We start from the raw sequence: 25,082 nt of genomic DNA on the forward strand, positions 1-25,082 counted from the left end.
GGAACGGCCACTCTCTCTCTCTCTCTCTCCCTCTCTCTCTCTCTCTCTCTCTCTAAAGTCTACAAAGGCCACAACCCCTGCCCTTAGCAGCCCTTCTTCTAAGCCCGCAGTCTTCCTCTTTCCTTGCTCGTGTCTTTTGAATAGAAATCAGCAGGAACACAGACGAGTGGAAGGTGTTGACGATTGAAATGGCGATCGATCAGGAATCCCCCTTCAAGGAGCTCAATCTCAAGAACCGACGAGTCATGGTGATGATCTTTCTTTCATGTATTATCGTTTGTCTTTGTTGGTTCTCTCTAATATTGGTGCTGTGGGTTTCTGATGTGGTGGTTGTCTTGGATGGATTGGTACTGGAACAGGGCGGAGGAGGGCCGGCGGACGACAACCGGTGGCCGCCGTGGCTTCGTCCCCTGCTGTCGACGAGGTTCTTCGTCCCGTGCAAGCTCCACGCCGACTCCCACAAGAGCGAGTGCAACATGTATTGTCTCGACTGCACCGGGGGCGCCTTGTGCTCGCTCTGCCTCAACCATCACCGCGATCACCGCACCATCCAGGTCCGCCTCTCTTCTTCCTTTCTTACGCTCTTCCCTTTGCATCCGTTGGCCGGCATAGCCCTTGCCATTCCTTGTCCCGCCATATGAATGACGGCTTCTTGATGGAGGATAGATGGATGGATGGGTTCCGCTGTTCCTTCCCTTCCGCCGATGAAGGCAGCACCTTCGGTAGCGGTTCCGTGCTTATTCCACCCAAAGAAATCCCCACCTTCTCTCCATCCATCGCTGGCACTGCTTCATCCCGAGGCAGCGCATTCTACCTCGGATTAATCTCTGTTGGTTGTTGATGCAGATTCGGCGCTCGTCCTACCATGACGTGATCAGGGTGTCGGAGATCCAGAAGGTACTAGACATCACCGGCGTGCAGACGTACATCATCAATAGCGCCCGTGTGGTGTTCCTGAACGAGCGCCCCCAGCCGAGGCCAGGCAAGGGCGTCACCAACACCTGCGAGGTCTGCGAGAGGAGCCTCCTCGACTCCTTCCGCTTCTGCTCCCTCGGCTGCAAGGTCCGCTTCCCACTTAATTCCCCTCCGCCGATTACACATCTATTGTACTGAATGTCGATACGCTGAATTCAGATTTCCGGCACCGGGAACGATTACAACGGCAGCAGGACGAACAAGTCGACCACGAAGAAGGCGATGGCAGAAGCATCGGACTCGGAAGAATCATACACCAGCTCAAGCCGGGGCCACGAGAAGAGCAACAACGTGAAGCAGAGCTTCACTCCGTCCACCCCGCCGCCAGCTGTCGTCAGCTACCGGAGCGCCAAGAGGAGGAAGGGCATTCCACACAGAGCCCCCTTCGGAAGCCGCATCTTGGAAGTCTAGGCCATGCCGCCCTTCTTCGTTACCACCACCCACAGTGATACATACTGATACGCTACTACTACTAGTGTCCACCACATAGGCAAACTTATCGAAGCAGTTGCTGAAGCTTAAACTAAGGCATGGATTCTACAGTTATTACTATGTGATGGGTTAGTTAAGAGGAGGGACAGTTAGGTAGGTGGACTGGGGATATCTAAGTTTTGTGATGGTAGATAGGTTTTGGGCTTGATAAATGTAAATACTGATAAAAAGGGGAGCCATAGGGAGATGGTTGGCTACATAAAAGGATAGAAGAATGTGTAATAAAATGCTCCTTGTCTACTTCGTGTTAACGATCGGCCATGGGTGCGACGGAGTGTGGTGGCTGCGCCCGCCATCTCCAGCTTTTTCCGGTAAAGGCGGGTGGCGTCGGCTCTCGCTTCCTGGGGCCCACGCTCGTGGCCTCCGCCGTGGTGGCCCGCGTGCGTGCAAGTGGTTCGTGGGGACGGGTTCTATAACGGAGGGGTCCACGCTGGCGGCGTTCCCTTGGTGTTGCGTTGTCCACAGGACCAGCCTCCACCGTTGACGTCGTAATTAACCACCACCACCTCGCTTACCAGCATAAAGTAATCAACACTCGGTGCCAAGGAGAATACTTAATCGGGTCGGATCCTAATCTTAGAAAAGTAGAAGCAATAAGTGGAATATGTTTTCTTCGCGATGGTGGCGAGACCCACACGTGCCGACCGTGGCACTCGAGACGTTTCGTGGCTCGGATTGAGCTTCCACTGTCCGGGTCCCACGTGTCGGCCCCGTCGCGGGAACATCCCGTGCACCTGAGCAGATTTTTTTTCCCTCTACATCTTCCTTTGTATGTCGTCGGGGCGTGTCGACAGATGATCATGGCCGTTGATGTGATCTCACGTGAATCCTGCGATGCGAATGTGCTGACTCAACTAGACGGGTATTAATTGGTGGGGGTCCACGTAGGGCCTACGTTCTCCAGCGAGAGGATAAGTATGGAATTAATTGAAGATAAGGATAAATAAAGCAGATGGATTCCTCGGCATGGAGTGGCACGTGTTTCTTACCCTTTAAGCATGGAAAACGCGCGGCTCACACGTGCTTCCTCCACCGACGAACGTACGTATCGGCGTCGTAGCTCGGCATGAACGGCGTCAGATTTCAAGTCAAGTCTGACACTTAATCTTCCGCTACTGCTTCTTCCTCTTCTTCGTGTTGCGGTTAAACGAGAGCTTTGGATGCGCATGAAGTGGCCCCTGCCGAGAACAGCAACCACATCCTCCCGTGAATTTGTTTCTTTATTCTCCTCTCCTATCTCATGATGTGAGTTGCTTGCTCATCCTTCATCCTCATCCTCTACCTGACAGCTGCTCTGTCGACTGCGGGACCTTTCGTCCTTGTTCTTCCTTCCATACGGTGGCTGGGAAACCGGCAAAGTCTTGTGGATATGGAGGTAGAGATAGCCAATTTGTTTACGGTAATCGCGGTCTTAGAACGTGATTAGAAAATGAACACTTCCGGACGAAGTGGAACTTTCACACATCAGTCGCACCATTTTACACAAACATACATCATTAAAGGAACACACCTCATCTCTGTAATGGTGTGGGAGAAGGTGGACACCCCTTGGAATTGGGTGGCCAACTCGCAGTCCATTATTGGTGATGAGAGCACGGTTGGACCTCTGAGGAGCGCCCATGCCCAAATGTCTCTCAACCTTCCGGAAAAGTCTGTGTCACAATTGAGGGGATGGGTAAGCATACAGGTGACTAAAAGGCAAACAGTGGAGTAATTCAGGCGTTACTTGTGACTCTAAAAAATGAAACAGCGCAATGACCAAGTGACGGAGCACTCGTCCTCCTTACACTGGCTTGGCTCAGTGTCTTGGTGGCATATTTCTACTCTCCGAGAGCCAAACTCGTGGGCATGTCCTCGAGTGACCTTCCGGACAAGTCCATTAAAGGTTGTATTGTCTATAAATAGGCCCATCTCTTTCGATGAGGTGAAGATAGTAGACTTAGCAACATGCTCAAACAACATATGCCAACTAATTTAGTTAGTCAAAATCTTAAAATAATACTAAAAAATCTCTCGAAAATATAGTGGGATCAAGAGATCACAGAAGAAAGTATGGAGGAGAATAAAAACTTACAATCTTTTAGACCTTGAATCTCTGAACTTCTTGGCTCCTTATCTTTGCATTATATGAACCATTTATCTATAGAGGAGTAAACTCAAAATTTTAACTTTAACTATAATAGAAACTCTTATCTAATCACAAAGTTTGATTTAATATTTCAACATCCTCTCTCAAATTAAACTTTACAAAAAATATTATGGAGAGCCTTGAAGCTTTATGCAACCTACTTAGATGTTGTTATTGTGTGTAATGATTTCTGGATTCTATTAATTTTTGAGCCACACAATCTACAGTGGTCATCCATGTGCTCAATCTATCTCATTTGTCTTGAACCAATCTTCAAATATAAAATCAATCTGATCAACATAACCATTTGCATAAAAATTTAACTTCTTTATCATAGAATATTCATTAGTCTTTATTGCTTCTATATCTTCAATAATAATCTTCAAATCAGCATTAATAACATCTTTTGAATACTTAATAAGTGATTTTATAAATTTTTTATTTTTATAGGTTGGTAAATGGCTTTTACATTTTTCAATAAAAATAAAATCATCTACTCCAAAAAAAAATCAATAATATCCCTGCTGGAATATGAATCTTGCTTTTGTATGATATTGGCATCTTTAATCTCAATAAGAATACTATTGAGAGAATCTACCATATGTGATGAGGTCTCTTTTTTATCTTTTTCAGTTGAAATAGCTTCACTTTTTTCTAGTTCTTGTATTTTTTTTATTTACTTTAAGATGATATATATCTCTTTTATAAATATCTTTAGTGTTATTTTCTCATCTTCTATGTTAAAAACCATTCTTTTTTTCTTATATTCGAAGAGTAATTCAAAATCTCTATTATCCGTCATATCTTTAAAACCATCAAAGATAATTTCTTTTAAACTTTTCGATCCAAATAAGTTCTCTTTCCATCTCTAGTAATTTTCTTTTATCAAATCCAGGTAACAATGAGATCCAAAATAATTCATAAAAGTCATCATCCTTATTTTCAATCATCTCTTTTGAAAGTAATCAAAATTTTAATATGTCGATATTTCTTTGTTATCTAATCAACATCAGTGATCTCTTTTACTTTTTCTCCTATTATAATGTAATTTTGTTGATTGCTTTCTTGAGCTCAATATCTTCTCTTATTTGATGGTTGTCATGATCGAATTTGTTCTTTTCTCTCTTATTAATTTTTCTCTATAGTTTCAGATTTTCTCTTTCTATTATTTTTCTCTCTAAATAATCTTATTTTCTCTCTCTAAAGTTTTTTTTAATGTTCTGGTAAGTCATATACTCGAATCTCATCTTTGTCATTTATCCTTGTAAAAAAAAAATGTTTGAAGAAAAAACTCATAAAATTCTACTTAAAATCCAATACATATAATCTGATTCCTTTCGTCCTTAAGAATATTCTTTTAATTTTCATAATATTCACATAAATATTTCTAAGCATTATTAGCACTAGGAAGCCACATGTGCATACCAACTGGGATAAATTATATTTTTCTGAGAGAGAATAAAGGATTTATTTGTATGCAAGTCTGGGAGACAATTTTATTAACTACTTCAATCTTTTTCCTACCTGTATATTATCAACGCTAGCTTTAAGGAGTTTGATGATGTTACGGTCATATCAGCAGCAGATGCAGCTTTAGATTTCCTGTCATCGATATTTCAAGCCCTTGCAGAAATGAACCCGTAGATCATGATCATGATCATGATCATGGAATCTTTAGCGTTCCAAAGCATCATATTGGCGACTCTCCAGAAACCAGATCGATCTGTGACATTGGAAAGATTGTCAGAAAGATTCGTCTCTCCGTCCCATCTTTTTAACTGGTCAGTTGCCCGTCGTCTTAAACAGTGGCAACTGCGTCAAAAGACTCACGGGAGGAGTCATCAGTCACTACTTTGCATGCCCAGCTCAGTGTCTCACTGCTGACACTCTGAGGGCCCCTGCAGGGATTCACTTGGCCGGGTGGACTCCTAGCTTTTGCGTATACGCGTTAGAGAGAGAGAGAGAGAGAGGAGGATGATGGTGTCTTAGCTTTATCTGATGCCCTTTATTCCAGATTGCCTCTTTCTTTCAAGCTTGTTAAGCTTGTTTGAGACTCCTCTTCCTGGTTGGTTTGCCGATGAATTCTTCTCCCGTCAGCCTCGGCGTTAATCAGCTTCGTGGATTGTTGAACCACTTCAGAACAATTCGACAAAGCTAGAAGAGGAACGATGTGGCTTCTTTCTTGCAACCGTAAGACCTATCCTAGCTAAATGTCATACCGACAGCATAATCCTCTTCCAGCTTATCTTCATCTGTTTGTTGCATATACATTTCGGTCCAACCTCGCTTTTCTTGAACCTTGAGATCTCACTTTCATAACCTCGGCAGAGAACATTCATTTGCTAGCCTCTTTGATCTTTTAACTGACCCCATCACGTGCTCCAGTTGGTACACGAAAGACTCTACTTCTCTGGTGTCACTCTGGCATTTACTACGAACCACTTGTGTTCTTCCTGCTGATGTAGAGGTGTTATCTTTATGCTCCATGGAGCTGACTCACCGATGATAACCCACATATTCGATTCCCATGCCATGTTGATCATGTGTTAGTCTAAAGCCGTCGAGGTGGGCGACTGGAACTGTGGCGAAAAGGAGATCAGCAGTTCAGATCTTCGAGAAAGAGACTGGATTCTGAGACAACATGTTCTCGCCCTCCAAGAACAAAAAGCTGTGTCTTTGACTGCTGATAAAGCCAACACATCCTCAGTTTGGCGTACACCGAGACCGACTGTTGGGTTGAGCAGTAAAATCTGATCCCAACATTGGCCATCGGCAGATGCTCACCGAAGCGCATGAGCAGTGACCCACTGGAGGATTCCTTTGGCCTTGATTTGACTTCATGTCGATGAGGAGGAGTTTGTCTAATGTCGATAGTCACCAACTCTCAACAATAATGTTGCAGTAATGTTATTGGCATCCTCCTCGGTCAACCAACCATCAACCCTCCCACCACATGTCCGTCACCCACCCTAGCAAAGAAAAACAAAGGAAATATGGAAAGATAAAGAGCCAAAGGAGCCTTGACAAAAGCAATCTAACCATCATCTCTCTTCCTCCACACTTTGCTTTGCAATCAAGCACGTCTGATTCCTTCACCACACTTCATAAACCCACCCATCAAGCTGAAGTAGAGCTCTTTGTCTCTCACGACTCCTCTTCCCTTCTCCCTCTTTCAATCTCCCAGTTCACTTCCTACTTTGATCCCCATCAATTTCTGCGCTGCGATTTCTTCATGGCCGCTTCCGACAACCAACAATCTTGGGTTCCGTATGTGCCGACTAGAGATTGCTCTATGGGCTTCTGTAGCATCTACTGTCCGCAGTGGTGCTACGTCGTCTTCCCACCCCCTCCCCCTGTTGAATTCACCAGCGACAACTCCGGCCTCACCTTCTCCCCCCTCGTGATCGTCATCATCGGCATCCTCGCCGGCGCCTTCCTCCTCGTCTGCTACTACGCCATCGTCTCCAAGTACTGCGGCACCTTTGACTCGCTGCGACGGTGGCTCGATCCGCCCGGCACAGATAACCGCGAGGTCGACGATGGTAATGTCGGACAATCTCGCCGCCATGAAGCTTGGCATGCCTCCCCGACGAACGGGCTCGACGAGATCTTAATCAGTAAGATTGCGGTCTACCAGTATCGGAGAGGCGATGGCATGGTGCAGGGCACCGATTGCGCCGTTTGCCTCAGCGAGTTCCGGGAGGATGACAGCCTTCGGTTGCTCCCCAAGTGCAGCCACGCCTTTCATCTCCGGTGCATCGACACGTGGCTGAAATCGCACTCTAATTGCCCCCTCTGCCGTGCCAATATCGTAACAGTCAATCCAGCGTTGCCGCCGCAGTCGCCGTCCGCTCCAGAGCCTCAGAACAACCCTGAGGTCGAAGAAGCTGCACAAGCTGATGAGACAGTTCTGGTTATAGAAGATCTAGTCGTCAATGCAGAAGAGGAGACAGATCCCGGAAGCAGTCGCGATGCAGCAAAGGATCCTTGTTCACAGATCTACCGTGATTCGAGAGGGGTAGAAGAGACGGACGCAATAGTTGAGATCAGAGACGACGACATCCAACCGATGAGGCGATCGTCCTCGATGGACGCTTCGTGTTGCGACCGGGTTTCGATCGCCGACGTATTGCAAATGAGCATGGAGGATGAGTTGCTAGCTGCAAAGGAAAACGGGCTGTGGGTGGCTACCAGCTCCTCGAGGCGTGCAGCGGGAGATCACAGCAAGGTCAGGAGATCGCAAGAGAACAGGGGATTGCATGGTGTTATGAGCGCAGTGCCGATGAAAAGATCATTCTCCAGCGGGAGGTTCTGCTTAACCAAGCAAGGAAGGCGAAGGAATGGTCTTCAGGTACAAGAAGCTGCCGAATGATCTTTTGTGGAAGAACTCCCCATTGTTGAGTTGGACATGAGAGAAACATGGTGATTCTTGGGCAAATAATTCTGGTAAGAGCTCCCTGGTTGTTCTGTATACATGCTTCGGTTTGAGTGGCTTCGAATTCGTTCAACACAGCCCATGCTTGGTCTCCATGTTGTGTCGTTGTTTCTTCTCTTTGCTTTCTTGCTCTTATTCTGCTTCATACGACTTCGACCTCGCGCACGGCCTTCTGGCTTCATCTTTGGTTTTGTTCATTGCCAAGTTATAGGTAACTCAGAAAAGATGATCCTTTGTACGAAAAGGAAATTGTGGATAATTACCTGGTGTTTGATGTATTGTCTCTACAATCTTTCATTGGGTTGGTAATGAAATCAGTTAACATTCGATGAAAACATGGTTTGCTGCAAGCATCGAGTGGGCACGGGAGCACATAAGGTTGTAGACCAGAACAAGCAAAATTTAACTTTTGGTCAGGTATCAAAGAACCCCTCTGGTTCTTTCCTGGGGACCTCTCCATGGTCAGGACAAACTCCATTCGAGTAGCACTCCATTCTTGATCAAAGGGTTAGGTAGGTGGTGGAGGGTTGAGAGGTTGGCCAAAGCCAGGCGGCTGCCCGTGGAGCGTCTTATTCTGAGGAGGCTGACATACTACCCACCTGAATACAGATCCAGTTCAGGTTGATGTTCGCCTTGAAGCTTTTCGGCCTACCAATGGCTTCCCATGAATTATTTCGACAAAGAAAGCTAACAGAGGTGTTTGTGATGTCGTGGATTCCCTTACCTCAGAGTTAATGAAAGTGGACCTTCTCTATCCGCTTCAGCTGACATGCCGAGGAAGGAAGCATGTGGGAGACACAATACAATGTTCTTGTGGGAATGATTCGTATAGCACGAAATCCACCAAACTTAGGGTCGATGCGTTGACATGCAGCAGGATATCGACAAGTGATTGTAACAAAGCACAGGACGTGTCCAACTACATGCAGATTGTAATCTACTTAGCTAATGGCAGAGCCACTAGTAACTTAATATTGTCATCGATTTCAATTCCCGTGTGTTGTTCGTAAGCTCTAATAAATCTCGGCAAAAAACTCCGATCAAATCTAAGTCGGAAAGATACGAGCATTTATAGCCACGTGTTTCCTATGAGGTCCGCTCCTTCTCGGGCGCTCGCACTGTTCGTCTTCATCGTGCTGCACCCTCGTCGGCATCCTCCCTCCTCTCTCCTGCATTCGTCGGGTTCGACGTCCTCTCCGGTGCCGATTTCTCCAACCGTCCCTCCGCCCCCTCCCCGTCGTCGTCGATCGAGATGCAATGGCTGTCGCATCCACCGTCGACGGCCTCCCGCACCGCCATGACGGCGGCCTCGTCGGGCGGTGCCTTCAGGTCGCAGCGGCAGAGGGGGCAGGTGGCGTGGGCGGCGAGCCAGGAGTCGATGCAGGGCGGGTGGAAGGCGTGGCAGCAGACGGTGAGCAGGCGGATTACGTCGCCACCGGCGAACTCGGCGAGGCAGACGGCACACTCCGCTCCGCACTTGCCCTCCTGCAGCCCCCTCACCAAGGAATAGGGCAGCGTGGGGAACGACGCCAGGATGTCGGGGTCCAGCCCGCGCAGGCAGGAATCCGCGGCGGCGGCGTTTGAGGTGGTGGGCCGGCGGACGGCGCTGGGCGACCCTCCGTAGAAGAACGCATAGGTGAAGTGGAGGATGTCGCGGAAGAGGAAGATCGAGAGGAAGAAAAGGAGAAGGAAGAAGAGAAAGACGATGGGGAGGAGGATGGGGATGGAGCGGGACGGGGGGAGGGCTTTGGAGACTCCGGCAGCGGGGGAGGGAAAGGAACAGTGGGGGGACGGAGGAGAAGATGGGGAAGGGAGGAGGGAGCGGCAGTGGTGGTGGAACGAAGGTGGGTTGCTCGCCATCGCCAAATGGGTCTGGCTCCGGGAGACCGGTTGGCGGCGCTTCGCATGGAACTTTGGTCGAACAATTGGTGGCGCGTGAACTTGGCCACAGATTGTTACTCGTTCGCTTATTTGCTTCAGAGAGAGAGAGAGAGAGAGAGAGAGAGAGAACGGCGAGTGTCGGAGTGGTTCTTCTGTGGTGGTACGTACGAGGGGGCTGGTAAGGACGTGGGGGACGGGGTTGGGAGGCGGGGAGAGAGGGTCGGTAGAGAAGAAGACTCGGGGAGAGCGGTTAGCGGTGGACGGCCGGTGCTTCGCGTGGTTAGTGAACGGGGCTCATGTGGCTGTGGGCCGCTTCGCGGAGATCGCGTCGTGTGTATGTGTGTGTGTCGAGCAGCAAACGCGGCCACTCACACTCCGCGATCGCTTCGGAATACGGACACTTCTCATTTGGATCCGATCTACCCGCTGGGCGACGATGAAGGGTGCCGCATTGCGTCGAGTCCAGCTGACCGCACACCCGCCTATCATTTGACCGCTCCCTTCCTATTTTGACCCTCTTCTTTGTTCGTTCCATCACCACCATGAAACCTTGATGAGATTTGTGCTATTTCTGATTTTGATGTACCAAGAAATCCACAGTATCTGCTTCCATGTTTCACCAGTAGTCATTGCAGGAACACGACCCATTTCTGAAATGGTGGAATCGGCTTCTATCCCTTATCGTGAATGCTCGCCGACGGAAAAGTCCTGAAACCAGTTTGATCGCTGCATGACAGTCGCCGCACACTCTTAAGGTTCTTCATCATATCGATTTCATATTTCGGTGCCATCTTTATCAATCCAAACCACAGCTAACTTCTCACTGTGCTGAGAAAGCGAGCCTTTCTTTTCTTCCTCCTCGACGTTGAGCAACAGATCTGATGTGTCCGGCACATGACCTGCTGCACTCAATCTTTCGCTCATGTAATTTAGCATCGGATATATGCTCTCTGACTCTGGATGAGACTGATCCCCCACCATGAACTCGTATTTGATCCCATCTACCACGATCGAGCTGCACCCCGGTGATTTCCTTATCCCTCTTTGGTGCATCAGGCTCCTCACCTTTCTCACCTCTTCCCATCTCTCTTCTTAGCAAAGATGTTCTACACAAGCACGTACGCGCCATCGTTGTTTGGCTCTATTTCCCGTAGGCGTTCAGCTACGTTCTCGCCGACATCGATGTTGTGGTGTGTTGGGTTCAGCCTATATGGGCTTGGACAATTGGACCTATTGAGTCCAAATAAGTAATTAAGAGAGAAAGGGTAAAATTGGGCAGCGTGCAACGTGTGTGCGCAGAACTGAGTGCAGCGTGCGCGGCCGCGTGCAGGGAAAAAAAAGGAGAGAGAAATAGAGAGAGAAAGTAAGGTTTTTGAGTTTTCTGCTTGACGATCGGTAGCCAAACGTTGTCAATTTCGGCCCAAATTTTATGTGGAGAATCCTTGCAGCAAACTCTACAATCCTAACGGTGTTGATCTGCAGTTTACCCTCTCTAAGGTACTTTCCTGTGATATCCACTCTATAAGACCTAGAATTCTCTTTCGAGGAGATCCATCCTACGTGATGAAGATATGCTATCCTTGAGCCAAGATCTATGATCTTGATGTTATTCTGATCCTCTAGTTATTCTAGAGAAGACCTACTGTAAACCTGTTATCATTATTATTGATAGTGGAAGTTTGAGGTGGACTACGGTCCCGTGGTTTTTCCTACATTGGGTTTTCCACGTTAAAAAGATTTGGTCTCATTGTGTGATTGATTTATTGCTCTGTTGTTTATGTTGTGCTGATTGATTTAGCATTTTGATATCAAGTTGGTATTTTGATGAGGAACCTATTTTGATACACAAAGAGGGAAAAGAGTTATTCCGCATTAACAGGTTTCTTCCCAACAAGTGGTATCAGAGCATCAGGTTGTTTGGTGCTAGTTTTCTTGTGTGATTGAAATGGAGCAGTCAGATGGTATGATTAAATTGAACTCATCAAATTATTCCACTTGGAGGCGTCTGATGGAAGATTTGCTCTATTGCAAAGATTTATATAAGCCTATCAAGGTTAAAGATAAACCTTCTACTATGGACGATGAAGAATGACAAGTTCAACATAGAAAAGCTATTGTCTATATTAGAAGATGGATGGATATAAACTTGCATGAGCATATTTCAGATGAAACCAGAGCTGATGTTGTTTGGCAAAGGTTAGAAAATCTCTTTGCGAAAAAGACAGTGGGAAATAGAATTTCTCTCCTCAGAAGGCTTGTAAATTTGAAGTATAAAAATGGTGGTAACATTGTTGAGCACATAAGCCTATTTCAGAGTCTTGCAAACAAGTTGGTTGCTATGAAAATGAATATAGATGATGAGATGCAGGGATTATTACTTCTCAGCTCTTTACCAGAAAGTTGGGAAACGTATGTGGTGACTATTTGTAACTCCACGCTGGAGGGGACTCTAACCATAGATATGGTTAAAGACAGTTTGCTAAATGAAGATGCAAGAAGGAAAGAACAAGGTGAAACTTCTTCTGGTACATTTGTTATTGAAAAACAAGAAAGACGTGGAAGAAGTCATAGCAGAAATCCATATGGTTATAGAGGAAGATCTAAGTCTAGAAGAGATATCAAATGTTTTCACTGTAATAGGCCAGGTCACATGAAGAAAGAGTGTAGGTTTTGGAAGCGAGAACAGAATGAAATGAAGAAAAATGAGAAAGAGATCAATATAGTTGCTGCTGAAGGTAATATCACTATTGTCTGTGATGAAGGTTGTGTTAGCCTTGTAGCTCAGGATAGTAATTGGGTAATTGACTCTGGTGCTTCATTTCATGTTACTTCTCATGGTGATTTTTTTAGATCTTACACTGCTGGTGATTTTGGTAATGTCAGAATGGGAAACAATGGTACATCTAAGATTGTGGGTATTGGAGATATTTGCTTGGAGACCAGTATTGGGAGCAAATTGATACTCAAAGATGTAAGGCATGTTCCAGATATTCGTCTTAACTTGATATCTATAGGTAGACTTGATGACGAGGGCTTTGCACATTATTTTGGTGAAAGTAAATGGAAACTCACTAAAGGTTCTCTAATTGTGGCAAAAGGAAAGAAGATTAACTCTTTTTATGTCATGGAAGCTAAGCTACACAAAGGAGAGATTAATGCAATTCGAAAAGGTGAAAGTATAGATCTTTGGCATAAGAGGCTTGGACATATCAGCGAGAAGGGACTTCAAACTCTTGCTAGAAAGCAGTTCTTACCAGAGTTGCAAGGTACATCTCTTAAATCTTGTGATCATTGCTTAGCTGGAAAAACACATAGAGTTGCATTTCAGACATATCCATCATCTAGAAGATCTGATGTTATTAATTTAGTTCATACTGATGTTTGTACTATGCAAACTAGAACTCTTGGAGGTGCTCTTTATTTTGTTATTTTTATTGATGACCATTCTAGAAAAGTTTGAGCTTTTGCTTTGAAATCTAAAGACCAGGTACTCAATGCTTTCAAGGAGTTTCATGTCAATGTTGAAAGAGAAACTGACAGAAAACTAAAGTGTATTCGATCAGATAATGGTGGCGAGTACAGGGGTCCTTTTGAGAATTATTGCAGGTTCCATGGTATCAGGCTTGAGAAAATAGTTCCTAAAACTCCTCAGCAGAACGGTGTGGCAGAAAGGATGAACAGAACCATTGAAGAAAGGATTAGGTGTATGCTTTCCCACGCCAAGTTACCAAAGTCATTTTGGGGGGAGGCTATGAGAACTACAGTTGACCTGATAAATCTTTCTCCATCAGTTCCTCTGCAAGGTGATGTTCCAGAGAGAGTATGGAGAGGAAAAGATATATCTTATAATTATTTGAGAGTCTTTGGGTGTAAAACATTTGTTCATATTCCCAAAGATGAGAGGTCCAAGCTTGATAATAAGGCAAAAGCATGTATCTTCTTGGGATATGGTCATGAAGAGTTTGGGTACAAATTGTGAGATCCAGTGAACAAGAAGATTATTAGAAGCAGAGATGTTGTGTTTCTTGAAGACCAATTGTTTGATGATGGTGATAATGTTGAGAAGCCAGAAACCTCTGTTTATATTCCTTGGAGTTTGGGTCCAGTTCCTTCACCTGTAGTTCATGATGATCATGGGGGAGATGAACAAGAAGATTATGGTGAGAATACTAGTGATGATACACCTACAGTTGATGATGCTGAACCAACTGAACAGACACCTCCACCACCGGTTGAGATTCCATTAAGAAGATCCACTAGAGAGCGACAACCCTCTACCAGATATCCTCCACATGAGTATGTTATGCTTACTGACGGGGGAGAGCCAGAAACTTACCAAGAAACTATTCTACATGAGAATAAGAGTGAGTGGGTTAAAGCCATGCAAGAAGAGATGAGATCCTTGCTTGAGAACCATACCTATGACTTGGTAAAGCTGCCGAAAGAGAAGAAAGCTCTCAAGAATAAGTGGGTTTATAAATTGAAGACTGAAAACAATAGCTCACAATAGAGATACAAGGCACAACTAGTTGTGAAAGGATTCAGTCAGAAGAAAGGTATTTACTTTGAAGAAATATTTTCTCCGGTTGTGAAAATGTCCTCTATCCGAGTTCTTGGTTTGGCTGCCCGCTTGAATTTAGAAGTTGAGCAACTTGATGTAAAAACAGCATTTCTTCATGGTGATTTAGAAGAAAAAATTTACATGGAGCAACCAGAAGGTTTCAAAGTCAAGGGAAAAGAAAATATGGTATGTAAGCTTAGGAAAAACTTATATGGACTCAAATAGGCACCTAGACAGTGGTATAAGAAGTTTGATTCCTTTATGATGAGCCAAGAGTATGATAGAACCACATCTGATCATTGTGTGTTTATGAAGAAATTTTCAAATGATGATTTTATTATTTTACTGCTATATGTTGATGATATGCTGATTGTTGGTGATGATGTTGGAAAAATTGGAAAGCTAAAAAAAGAGCTAAGTAAGTCTTTTGCCATGAAAGACTTGGGATCGGTGAGACAAATACTTGGCATGAAGATTCTTCGTGATAGAAAGAAAAGGAAGATTTGGCTATCTCAAGAGACTTACATTGAAAAAGTTCTTGAAAGATTCAACATGAGTAAAGCCAAAGCAGTTTGTTCTCCACTTGCAGGTCATTTCAAGCTGAGTTCAAAACAATGTCCTACAAGTGAGAAAGAAAAAGAAGAAATATCCAGAGTGCCTTACTCATCTGCAGTAGGCAATTTGATGTATGCTATGGTTTGTACTAGGCCAGATATAGCTCATGCAGTTGGAGTTGTTAGCCGATTTCTCTCAAATCCTGGAAAAGGAACATTGGGCAGTAGTGAAATGGATATTAAGATATCTAAGAGGTACTTCCAGGTTGTGTTTATGTTTTGGCAGTGATGAACCTGTGTTAGAAGGTTACACAGATGCAGACATGGCAGGTGATACTGATTCCAGGAAGTCCACTTCGGGATTCTTGATGAGATTTGCAGGAGGAGCAGTCTCTTGGCAGTCTAAGTTACAGAAGTGTGTTGCTCTATCAACCACAGAAGTAGAATACATAGCAGTTACTGAAGCCTGCAAGGAAGCTTTATGGATGAAAAAGTTTCTACAGGAATTGGGCTTGAAACAGGAAGGATATACTGTTTACTGTGACAGTCAGAGCGCTATTCACCTCTCCAAGAATTCAACATACCATTCTAGATCCAAGCATATTGATGTGAGATATCACTGGATTCGTGATGTGCTTGAGATGAAAGAATTACAGTTGGAAAAGGTGCATACCAATGATAATGGTTCGGATATGTTGACAAAGTCTTTGCCTAAGGAGAAGCTTGAAACATGTAGGCGAAGAGCGGGCTTGGTACAGCCCACCATATGAGCTGGAGGGGGAGAATTGTTGGGTCCAGCCCATATGTGGGCTTGGACAATTGGGCCTATTGAGCCCAAATCAGTAATTAAGAGAGAAAGGGCAAAATTGGGCAGTGTGCAACGTGTGTGCGCAGAACTGAGTGCAGCGTGCGCGACGACGTGCAGAGAAAAAAGAGGAGAGAGAAATAGAGAGAGAAAGTAAGATTTTTGAGTTTTCTGCTTGACGATCGGTGGCCAAACGTTGTCAGTTTCGGCCCAAATTTTATGTGGAGAATCCTTGCAGCAAACTCTACAATCCTAACGGTGTTGATCTACAGTTTACCCTCTTTAAGGTACTTTCTTGCGATATCCACTCTGTGAGACCTAGAATTCTCTTTTTGAGGAGATTCATCCTACGTGATGAAGATATGCTATAATTGAGCCAAGATCTATGATCTTAATGTTATTCTGATCCTCTAGTTATTCTAGAGAAGACCTACTGTAAACCTGTTATCATTATTATTGATAGTGGAAGTTTGAGGTGGACTACGGTCCCGTGATTTTTTCCACATTGGGTTTTTCACGTTAAAAAGATTTGGTCTCACTGTGTGATTGATTTATTGCTCTGTTGTTTATGCTGTGCTGATTGATTTAGCATTTTGATATCAAGTTGGTATTTTGATGAGGAACCTATTTTGATACACAAAGAGGGAAAAGAATTATTCCGCGTTAACAGGTTTCTTCCCAACATGGTGGACTGCATCCGCTAAGCAGAGCACCCCGCACTGCACCATTTGGCTCCATGGGCATCTTCTCGATGAAGTTTCTGGCTTCCCTGAGCAACCCAGCTCTGCTAAGGAGATCAACCATGCACCCATAGTGCTGCTGGCATCTTGGAGCATGCTCACGTATCCTGAGATTGCCGCACTGGGCGAGCTGCGGTCGACGAGCCCCCTCAGCATCGTGTTCCGTATCACTGTACCGGGTTGCTCCGTGTGGTTGAAGACCATGCAGGCATAAGCCAAGCTTGTGTTGTCTGAAGTCGCAGAGGAGGACAGAGAGAGAGTGGCAAGGGACGGCACGTCGTGTACGAAACCAGTTATAATCATCTGGGCATGGATTTGCTGCAAATCTTTGAGGTTTGAGCAGCTCAGCTCCAGTAAAGGGAGACAACTTGTGATGTTGGGGGTGGGGGGTACTGCTTACAGCGGAATCATCATCTGTGACATAACACAGGTTGAAGAGAATCCTCAAGCTTTGACTTCAAGGTTTGTCGAATAGCTTCAAGCATCTCTTTGTGTGGTCATGGATAATCGACTACAGTTCATATCTACTGGTAAGACTCACTCACAAACATAGAAAGTGAAAGAAGGGGAAGGAGAGCAACCTGGCACAACACAAAATTTACATGATTCTACAAGCAGGCTTAAGAAGAATCACAAAGATGATGACAAACTTACACAAAGCAAACCATTTAATAAAGATGTTACAGTCATGCTTACATGGTAGATCCATTTAGAGACATCACCACCTGTTATGGCTGCAGTGATCTATGAAACCTAATCATACATGTTACACATTTCTTGCCAATGGAGACAGATGAATTCTTGAATCCTTCCACCGCCAGGCACAGATGTTTGGAATGGGTTGCCTCCATGCAGACGTTCTTGGCACCACTGTACCTCCAAGTGCAAACACTAAAAGGCATTGCCTGAAAGGGCTGCCCCTGTACAACCAACTGTATTAACGTCTCTAATGGCCTCTTAATATTAGGGCCATTAGAACAGAACACCTTACATTATATCACTTCACCAAGATGTCTTCCTGCAACCACAAGCTCAGATCTTCTCCTTCACTTGCTTGCCTACAAAGAGACGCAGGTACTGCTGGATTCCAAGTCTCAGTGCCTGAAATTAAAAGACGAAGTAAGATACAAGGCCTCCAAGTATCACTAGTCAATAGAAAGGTTTAACAGCTAATATAAGTTGGTCATTCTAAGAGGTAAGTTTACCACTGTCTGATGCATTCAGATGTTTTGGTACATCCAATTCAAGGCTATAGAATGTGATGTTTTCTGCATTGCCATAAAATCCCATGCAACTCGTGGGGCTTGGAAAAGAGGGCAAACTTCCACTCCATGAAAGTTCATCCACCATGAAATCTTCCTCCATCAAGTTGACGACATGTGAGGGGGAGAGATTTCCTGGTGTGGGTGATTCTGTTACATTAGTATTACCAACAGTAATTACTGACTTGGAGATGCTCTCATCCGGAGAAGTCTGCAGAGGCATAAAAAATATCAAACAATCATGCAGACAAATTGCTGCTAAAGTTTATTCTTATGACAAAATGTTTCTCTCATTCTACCATTGCAAAGTTTTTTATGCTAATTTCATAAATGAGATCCTCACAAGCAGAAAAGCAGTGAATAAAACCTTCCTCGGCATCTGGTCATGATTAATGATTCTTTATTCATACCTTTGAAGCATTGGCAACCATTTGTGATTCCCGGAAGCCTTTCATTATTGGCTGTAGCTGAACATCTCTACCAGTCTCTGGAGAAGTTATGGGTGTTGAATCTTCATTTTTTTCAGACACATTTGTGACCACAGTGGAATTTTCTTCCGAAATGCTGAGGACATTGTCAATGTATCCTCTATAGCCAGATTCAGCTGCAGAAGAGGAACATCTTTTAGCTTTGGATTCTGCATGAGGATCACCAGCTTTCAGCCCATGATCATTTTTTTTGACTACACGGCACAGCGCAAAAGGTCCCTGATCACATGAAATTAGCAAACAAAAGATCAATCAAACAAAAGCTAATAACTTCTCCGACTCAAAGATGTTCTATGATCGAGAAGTCATCTACCAGAAAATTGGTAGATCCTTGATAAAGATCTTCACAAAGACGATACTCATGCATCACCCAACCAGTCCTTTCCCCTCCGGGAGCCCTTCCGCGGTAGAACACAAGGGTTTTTCTCACACCATATACTGAAGGCTCACATGCAATTTTCCGGTCTTTACCTGTGGCTTTCCAGTAACCAGATCCTGTAGCTCTGTTTGTGCGTGTGCCATTAGGATACTTACGGTCTCGCGGACAAAAAAAGAACCACTCCAAATCTCTTTTAGGAAGAAAGGACTTGTCTGCATTCATTGAAAGAAGGTGATCTCAGATGTTTTCACTCACTTTAACCAAATGAAAATTTAGATATTGAACTTATAACAGTCATTTACAAAACCATTATAGGTTGTAATTCAAAGTCAGATTTCATTCTTTAATAAACTGCATTACTAAAATTAAGTACAGGAATCTATCGACAACATTACTTTATCATGCAGATGATGTTTAAATCTGTCAAAGCTGTATGTTGCGATTACTTTTGGAAGAATACAGAGTGACTGATCTATCACTAACTTCACACACAAGTTTAATGGGTGTACTCAATACCTATAAGTATGGAAAAAGCTACAGAACTCAGATTTGAGCAAAGACATGAAAAGCCTTCCCTCATCTTTTTAAGGTGCTTGTGTACTTGGTGCAAGTTGAAGCTTCCGCCTATTTCTTTAAAGTGCGCATGCAAGTACCTCTTTTCTATTGTAATCGCCCTTTAAAACTTGGATGATCAACAAAAACAAAGGTCATGATGTGTTAGATTGGTGGTGAGATTAAACTTTCCCAGATCAAACCAAGGAGCAGACAATCAACAAGAAAATGTTGATAGTAATCTTTTTATTCATCATATCTTTTACCAGAGAAATCTACAGATCTTACTAGTAAGCAGTAGAACTAGATGAAGGAAAACAAATCGCAACTCAAACCTCATGATAACATCTTCGAAATCACAAAGCAATATAGAAGCATGGCATGCTAAGGCATTTTGGCAAACACAATCAATACAAGCAGCCATCACCTGGTAAATCCCATGGATCGTACTTGTACAGCTCGATCACCGGAATGATCTCCAGCTCAATGCTAAGTCCAGCGACTTTCCTCTTCAAGTAATACCCCACCAATTCATCATCGGTCGGACGAAATCGGAACCCCGGTGGCAGCGAGACAGAACTCATCTTATCCACTTGGAGGTTTGGGAAAAGGAGGAGGAAACAATGAGAAACTATCCTTGTAAAAGCTGAGCACGTGGAACTCTAAACTCTTCAGATTTACAGATCCTTGCTCAAGATGAAGATTTGGAATATCCAAAAGAGGAAACTTTTCTCCAATCGAAGCTTCTCCATCCACAAATTCCGAAGGACGAAACCTTTGAACGTCAAAACCATCCTCCTCCGTGAACTCAGAATATCAGAAAGCTTAATCCAAACTCCCCAAAGAAAGGAGAGCAAGGCGTCAGGTAGGGATAAGTGGGTAGAGAAGGTAGTGGTAGTAGAGGAGGGAGCAAAGGGAGAGACAGATTTTATAGAGAGGGAGGAGGAGGAGGATGAGAAGGCGTGCGGAAGCAGCCAGAGGCCGGCTTTGTGTGCCCGAAGCGAGTGGAAGCGCTGAAAGCAGAGAGGCTACGCGGGCCAACGAAATGGCTCCGTTGTTCACACTTGAAAGCTGGTTTCCCGGCAATAGTCAACTGCCACCAGCAGTCGTCGTCTTACTGTCACGCATGAAGAGCACACGATTTCAGCCATAGTCTTATCAACTTATCATATAAATAAAACAGCCTACAAGCAACTTTAATACCAAAGGTTTCAGACAACGGATGTTTACTTGCATTCACATCTCGCAACACCGGTAATAGATCGATACGTCTAGATTCTGCTTCTACCAAGAAACAGGTTCACATTGCTTTCAACAAAAGGAAAAAAGGGCAAAAGAAACCATCAGGGTTACAGGTCGAGAGAGAGAGAGAGAGAGAGAGAGAGAGAGAGAGAGCTGGAAATTTGTCGATGGACTTCCACGTCAAATAGACCCCGGTAACTCGATGATGTACAGTGTCAAGAAATGAGTCGCACGAGACATGGTTAGGTAAACATTTGACTATTATGTAAGATCTCAATCGGAGACAGTCTGATTCTAAATGGCATGCAAACGATTCCCTGAAGGATTCCTACGACATTCCTCGGTGAAGAAGAGTGGAAAACGGGGATTCGAAAAGGATAATATATTTGATGGAGAATATTGAATTTGTACAGTTAATATGTTAGATTTGATTTCTAAGAGGAGAGAAAGAAGGAGTCATACAATCATGCAGTTATTCTCATTCAATCTAAAGTTACAACACCCTTCTCCTTGTTTTCTTCCATAATCTCTCTATTTTAAAACCCTAACTAATACTTAGTTTTTTTTTTAAAGTACCAACATATTAGTATCAATATTTCTTCCTCTTAATATGTCGTTCAATAACATCCATAACTTCTTTAAAAGACTCAAACTCATCTCTTGACAGTGCCTTAGTAAATATGCATGCTACATGATCATTGGAGTTGCAGTACTTCAATTAATATTCTCTAATTGCTTCTCTGATAAAGTGATGCTTGAATGTAATGTGTCTAGTGCGATCGAGTTCTTGGCTATTACTATTGCTCATTTATTGTCAAGATCTTCGTTCCTTTAATTTGCATTTCTCTAAGATCTTCAAGAATTTTTCTAGGCTAAATTGCTTGAGAAGTAAGTAGCAATGGATGTTGAAATATTTTTAGCTTCTACAGAGGATTGTGCCACTGATTGCTACTTCTTTAAGCTCCAAGAAAATACACCTACACCAGAAGAACTTTTCATATCATCTGTATATCCACTACAATCACTATCACAAAATTTAATCAGATTTAGGTCTTCTTGCTTGTCAAAACTTGATTTCAACTCATTTAGTGCCTTACAAATATTGAGAATTTTTTTTTTGCAACTCCAAAAGATATGTGAGTAGGACTATTCATGAATCTAGAAAGCATACATGTAACAAATATAATATTTGGCCTTGTAGCTATGGAGTATAATAAATTACTAATCAAACTTCTATAAAGAGTAACATTAATCTTCTTTCTTTAGTTTTTCACTAACTAGTAATGATGTTGCTACAGGATGATGATATTCAGATATATTAAACTTCTTCATAATTTTTCTCTTGATATATCTCAATGTCAAGAAAACTCTTCTACCATTTTTGTACTAATTTATGCAAGCATCAAATCATCAACATAAAATCCAACAATAATTATATATGAACCTTTTCTTGTTTTGGTGTATATCACTCTTATTTTTTGCCAAGCCTTTTTATATTGAAGCATCCATCAATCTCACTGTACCAAGCATGATGCTTGCTTCAATCCATATAGTCTTTTCTTCAACCTATATGCTTTGCTTTCTTGATCTCCAAAGCAGCACTTTGATCAAATATAACATCTCTGCCATGGTATCCATTGTGTTCAGATGATAGAGAATATTGAATTTGTACGACTAATATATTCTAAGAGGAGAGGAGGAAGGAGGAACACAACTACTCTCATTCAAACTAAATTTACGACATCCTTCTTATTGTTTTCATTTATAGTCCCTACTACTTTAAAACCTTAATTAATACTTAATTTATTTATAAAACTGCCCCTCATATTTTTTTAAATATCAACCCATCAATACCAACAATATTCTCTGAAAACGATAACTCTGATGTGATCCTCCGACATGCATTCCACACGTTATTGCACAACATATCACTGGATCGATCTGTTGGTGTGTAAAAGCAGTCAGAAAGCAACGCTGATTAGCTGCTACTTAGTAACCCGGATTCCTTTGGGGACCATGGTTTTGCTTCATGCCTCATCGGAATGCACTATGTTAATCTTTCTTTCTTTAATGTTCTTGATCCCTATCTTTTTCATTTCACGTGAACTTTGGAAAGAATATATAGTCTTTTCAGATATGCACTCCTATATTCGCCTACAGGGGAAGAATCTTTTGCTGCTACATCAGTCTAAATGAATCAGCATCAGTTCTTGTACGAGAACTGTTGTTGCATTGATGCCATTGACCGTGGAGTCGTCGCGACTTGGTTTGATCTCGAAAATATAAGTTCATCAAGGGGGCCCACAGGGGTCACGAGAGGAGACTAGATTGGGGAGTAAATCCGATTGGTATGATCCTGAGGCACTATTTGCTTGCTAGAGATAGATTTGGTGTCATCCCGAGATACGCCTTAGCTTCTCTGAGGTCTCTACATAAGTGGTCAATATTAAGAGGATGTTCTCGATCCAATCTCTTTGATGGTAAAATTAGTTAGGAGATAGAAATAATAGAGATCCTTGCTCCTTTAGGCTTTAGGGCTAGTTTTTATACCTGAGCAACCGAAGTAGTGTGGTCGATGGCTCATAACGAAGCCCCCCACATCATTCAGGGGCTCATTTATGTCGACGGCTAGTGAGCACACCTCTCTAAGGGTGGCGTTAGAGAAGGATGGCTATGAGAGTATTGTTTGTCAAGGCTGGAGTCTATGTAGGATGAGCAGGAGATAATCCCATGTATCAGGCATCCGAAAGGGGGAACTAGGCTATGTTGCTTGGGATTAACACCCTCTATAGTTGGGCATGGCAGGGTTGACAGGTTGCTTATGATAGGTGACCCAAACGAAAGGAGCAACCAGGAGGATGGGCTTTGCTGCTAGGGATTAATGCATCTTGCGGCTAGCTTATGTGGCCCTCCTCGAGATCGAGGTGGGCACGATCTTGAGGAGGGCATGGACTAAAGGATTGTGCTCCTATTGACAACCGTAAGGGAGGGGTGTGGGTTTTTCTGTGCATGTCATCGCCTAGGTGGCAATCCACGGTTGGGTGAGTCAGTAGTGTAACGCTTATATCATTATTTTTCCTATCATTTGTCTCCCCCGAAAGATATACTTTGGGGCTTCAATAAGAGGATTATAGGCATGTCATTCAACTGTTTTCATTTTGTCAGGGTTGAATTTTATGGTTTTTGTATTTGGGGCACATCTCATTTGGCACACCCAGATGATGAGTCATGGGCCAGGTTTTCATGACTTGCTTGTGTCAGAAATGTTATGGCTAGTGGCAGTGTTGGTTGGGTTTCTTGACTTATTTGTCTAGGGGTGTGTGGCACCTTGTTTGCCCATCTGTCACGGACTTAGTTGGTTTTGCCTAAGTTGTGCGGTACCCTTACGTGTCCATATATAAAGGTCAGCCTCCCCGAAACCTCCCATGGTCCCTTAGGACCTATATAAAAAAAAACAGGTTAGAAAAAGTGCCTCACTCGGGATCCATAAGCAAACATTTCAGAAAACACTTCATAACCAATGCAAATTATAAATAGACTTCGTAAGCTCTGAACGGTTGCACAACAAAAGGATCTAATATGGTCCACTATAGATCGAATATCTCTCACAAGTGTCCATATGATACAATATTTATTTACAAGCCTAAAACGACTACCAAACCTAACTAAAATAAGGCTGTTAAGCCTTTGATTGTCCCTCTATATGTTGTGCAAAACATGAACAAACCAAAAGACATGGACATATATGAGCATTACATTTAAACACCATGTTTATAGTTTTGTCCGTGATATTCTCCCCCACTTATTTCTTTGAGGTTCTCATCAAAGCCTTTGTCGATGCTGCAACTCCTCACCTTTACTAAGTCTTCAATCTTCTGCTCTAGCTACAATGCACCTCTTGGTTTCTAGATGCTCTCCATTGTTATTGTTGAGTAGCTGAACTTTTGATCCGCCATGTTGCTTCAACTCGCCAATGACTTTGACTCTAGTGTAGGGTTGGTTGAGTTGTGTTGATCCCTATTGGTTCTTGTGGATCTTTTAGATGAAGAAAAAGACCATCCTTACTATGTGCTAGTCTCTCAAATGCCTAATGCTGCTTGAATTGAGTGGATGCTTGTTGGAGCTTTAACGAGCATCGCCTTGCAAACTTTTAAAGTTTTTGGATCCTTCATCTACAAAATTTACTCATCGACTCTTCTTTTACTTAGTTGTAACTTCCAAGTAGGTTCACATTACTTCCACTTTCGATTACCATTCTATTGGGAAATAAAGTGGATAATATACTCTCAATAGCATTGATCACCATTGGTGAGGATTTAACAACTATTATCTTCCATTTGGTTTCTTCAAAGGGTCTTTGAACATATGCAAAGCTCCTCTACTGGATAGATAAGAGAATTACGGTACTCGATTTCACCCATTCTCTTAAGGGTTGAGAAGGTAAAGATTATTTGACTTCGCTTGCCTCCTCAAGTGTTGACTCCATATATTGAGCTGGTTACTAGACTTCGCCTACTCTTTGCTTACACTTCTGGAGCACTCGAAGTGTTTGCACTCCTTGCATTGAGTTAGCTATTGTGATTCACCT

At 43.4% G+C, this 25,082-nt stretch overlaps 4 protein-coding genes across 4 annotated transcripts; 2 read left to right on the plus strand and 2 right to left on the minus strand.

Moving 5' to 3' along the window:
- Positions 1-11: 11 nt before the first annotated feature.
- LOC103985321 (protein RGF1 INDUCIBLE TRANSCRIPTION FACTOR 1) lies at positions 12-1,707 on the plus strand. The gene is made up of 4 exons (XM_009402980.3): positions 12-248; positions 360-554; positions 847-1,062; positions 1,135-1,707. The coding sequence occupies exons 1-4, from the start codon at positions 189-191 to the stop codon at positions 1,384-1,386; spliced, it is 723 nt and encodes a 240-aa protein (XP_009401255.2). The 5' UTR covers positions 12-188; the 3' UTR covers positions 1,387-1,707.
- A 4,899-nt stretch (positions 1,708-6,606) lies between these two features.
- Positions 6,607-8,123, plus strand: LOC103985322 (E3 ubiquitin-protein ligase Os04g0590900). Its single transcript, XM_009402981.3, has one exon. It carries the CDS (start codon positions 6,828-6,830, stop codon positions 7,965-7,967), a length of 1,140 nt encoding a protein of 379 aa, XP_009401256.3. The 5' UTR covers positions 6,607-6,827; the 3' UTR covers positions 7,968-8,123.
- An 892-nt stretch (positions 8,124-9,015) lies between these two features.
- LOC135612698 (RING-H2 finger protein ATL29-like) lies at positions 9,016-10,454 on the minus strand. Its single transcript, XM_065109293.1, has one exon. It carries the CDS (start codon positions 9,888-9,890, stop codon positions 9,159-9,161), a length of 732 nt encoding a protein of 243 aa, XP_064965365.1. The 5' UTR covers positions 9,891-10,454; the 3' UTR covers positions 9,016-9,158.
- Positions 10,455-17,411: 6,957 nt separating this feature from the next.
- Positions 17,412-20,363, minus strand: LOC135612700 (NAC domain-containing protein 71-like). Its single transcript, XM_065109294.1, has 5 exons — positions 19,680-20,363; positions 18,635-18,912; positions 18,244-18,540; positions 17,777-18,044; positions 17,412-17,672 (listed from the first exon to the last, which is right to left on the minus strand). Exons 1-5 carry the CDS (start codon positions 19,834-19,836, stop codon positions 17,569-17,571), a joined length of 1,104 nt encoding a protein of 367 aa, XP_064965366.1. The 5' UTR covers positions 19,837-20,363; the 3' UTR covers positions 17,412-17,568.
- Positions 20,364-25,082: the final 4,719 nt, after the last annotated feature.

Source organism: Musa acuminata, chromosome BXJ2-5 (assembly GCF_036884655.1).
Source record: "Musa acuminata AAA Group cultivar baxijiao chromosome BXJ2-5, Cavendish_Baxijiao_AAA, whole genome shotgun sequence".
NCBI lineage: Eukaryota > Viridiplantae > Streptophyta > Magnoliopsida > Zingiberales > Musaceae > Musa > Musa acuminata.

Bases quoted from the DNA above. Each gene is read 5' to 3' on its own strand.
- LOC103985321 (XM_009402980.3), top strand. From the start codon at position 189: ATGGCGATCGATCAGGAATCCCCCTTCAAGGAGCTCAATCTCAAGAAC. The intron at 249-359 runs GTGATGATCTTT...GTACTGGAACAG, and splicing joins TCAAGAACCGACGAGTCATG to GGCGGAGGAGGGCCGGCGGA. The intron at 1,063-1,134 runs GTCCGCTTCCCA...CGCTGAATTCAG, and splicing joins TCTGCTCCCTCGGCTGCAAG to ATTTCCGGCACCGGGAACGA.
- LOC103985322 (XM_009402981.3), top strand. From the start codon at position 6,828: ATGGCCGCTTCCGACAACCAACAATCTTGGGTTCCGTATGTGCCGACT.
- LOC135612698 (XM_065109293.1), bottom strand. From the start codon at position 9,890: ATGGCGAGCAACCCACCTTCGTTCCACCACCACTGCCGCTCCCTCCTC.
- LOC135612700 (XM_065109294.1), bottom strand. From the start codon at position 19,836: ATGAGTTCTGTCTCGCTGCCACCGGGGTTCCGATTTCGTCCGACCGAT. The intron at 18,913-19,679 runs GTGATGGCTGCT...CAATGAATGCAG, and splicing joins CGATCCATGGGATTTACCAG to ACAAGTCCTTTCTTCCTAAA. The intron at 17,673-17,776 runs GTAAACTTACCT...TTTTAATTTCAG, and splicing joins TCTGAATGCATCAGACAGTG to GCACTGAGACTTGGAATCCA.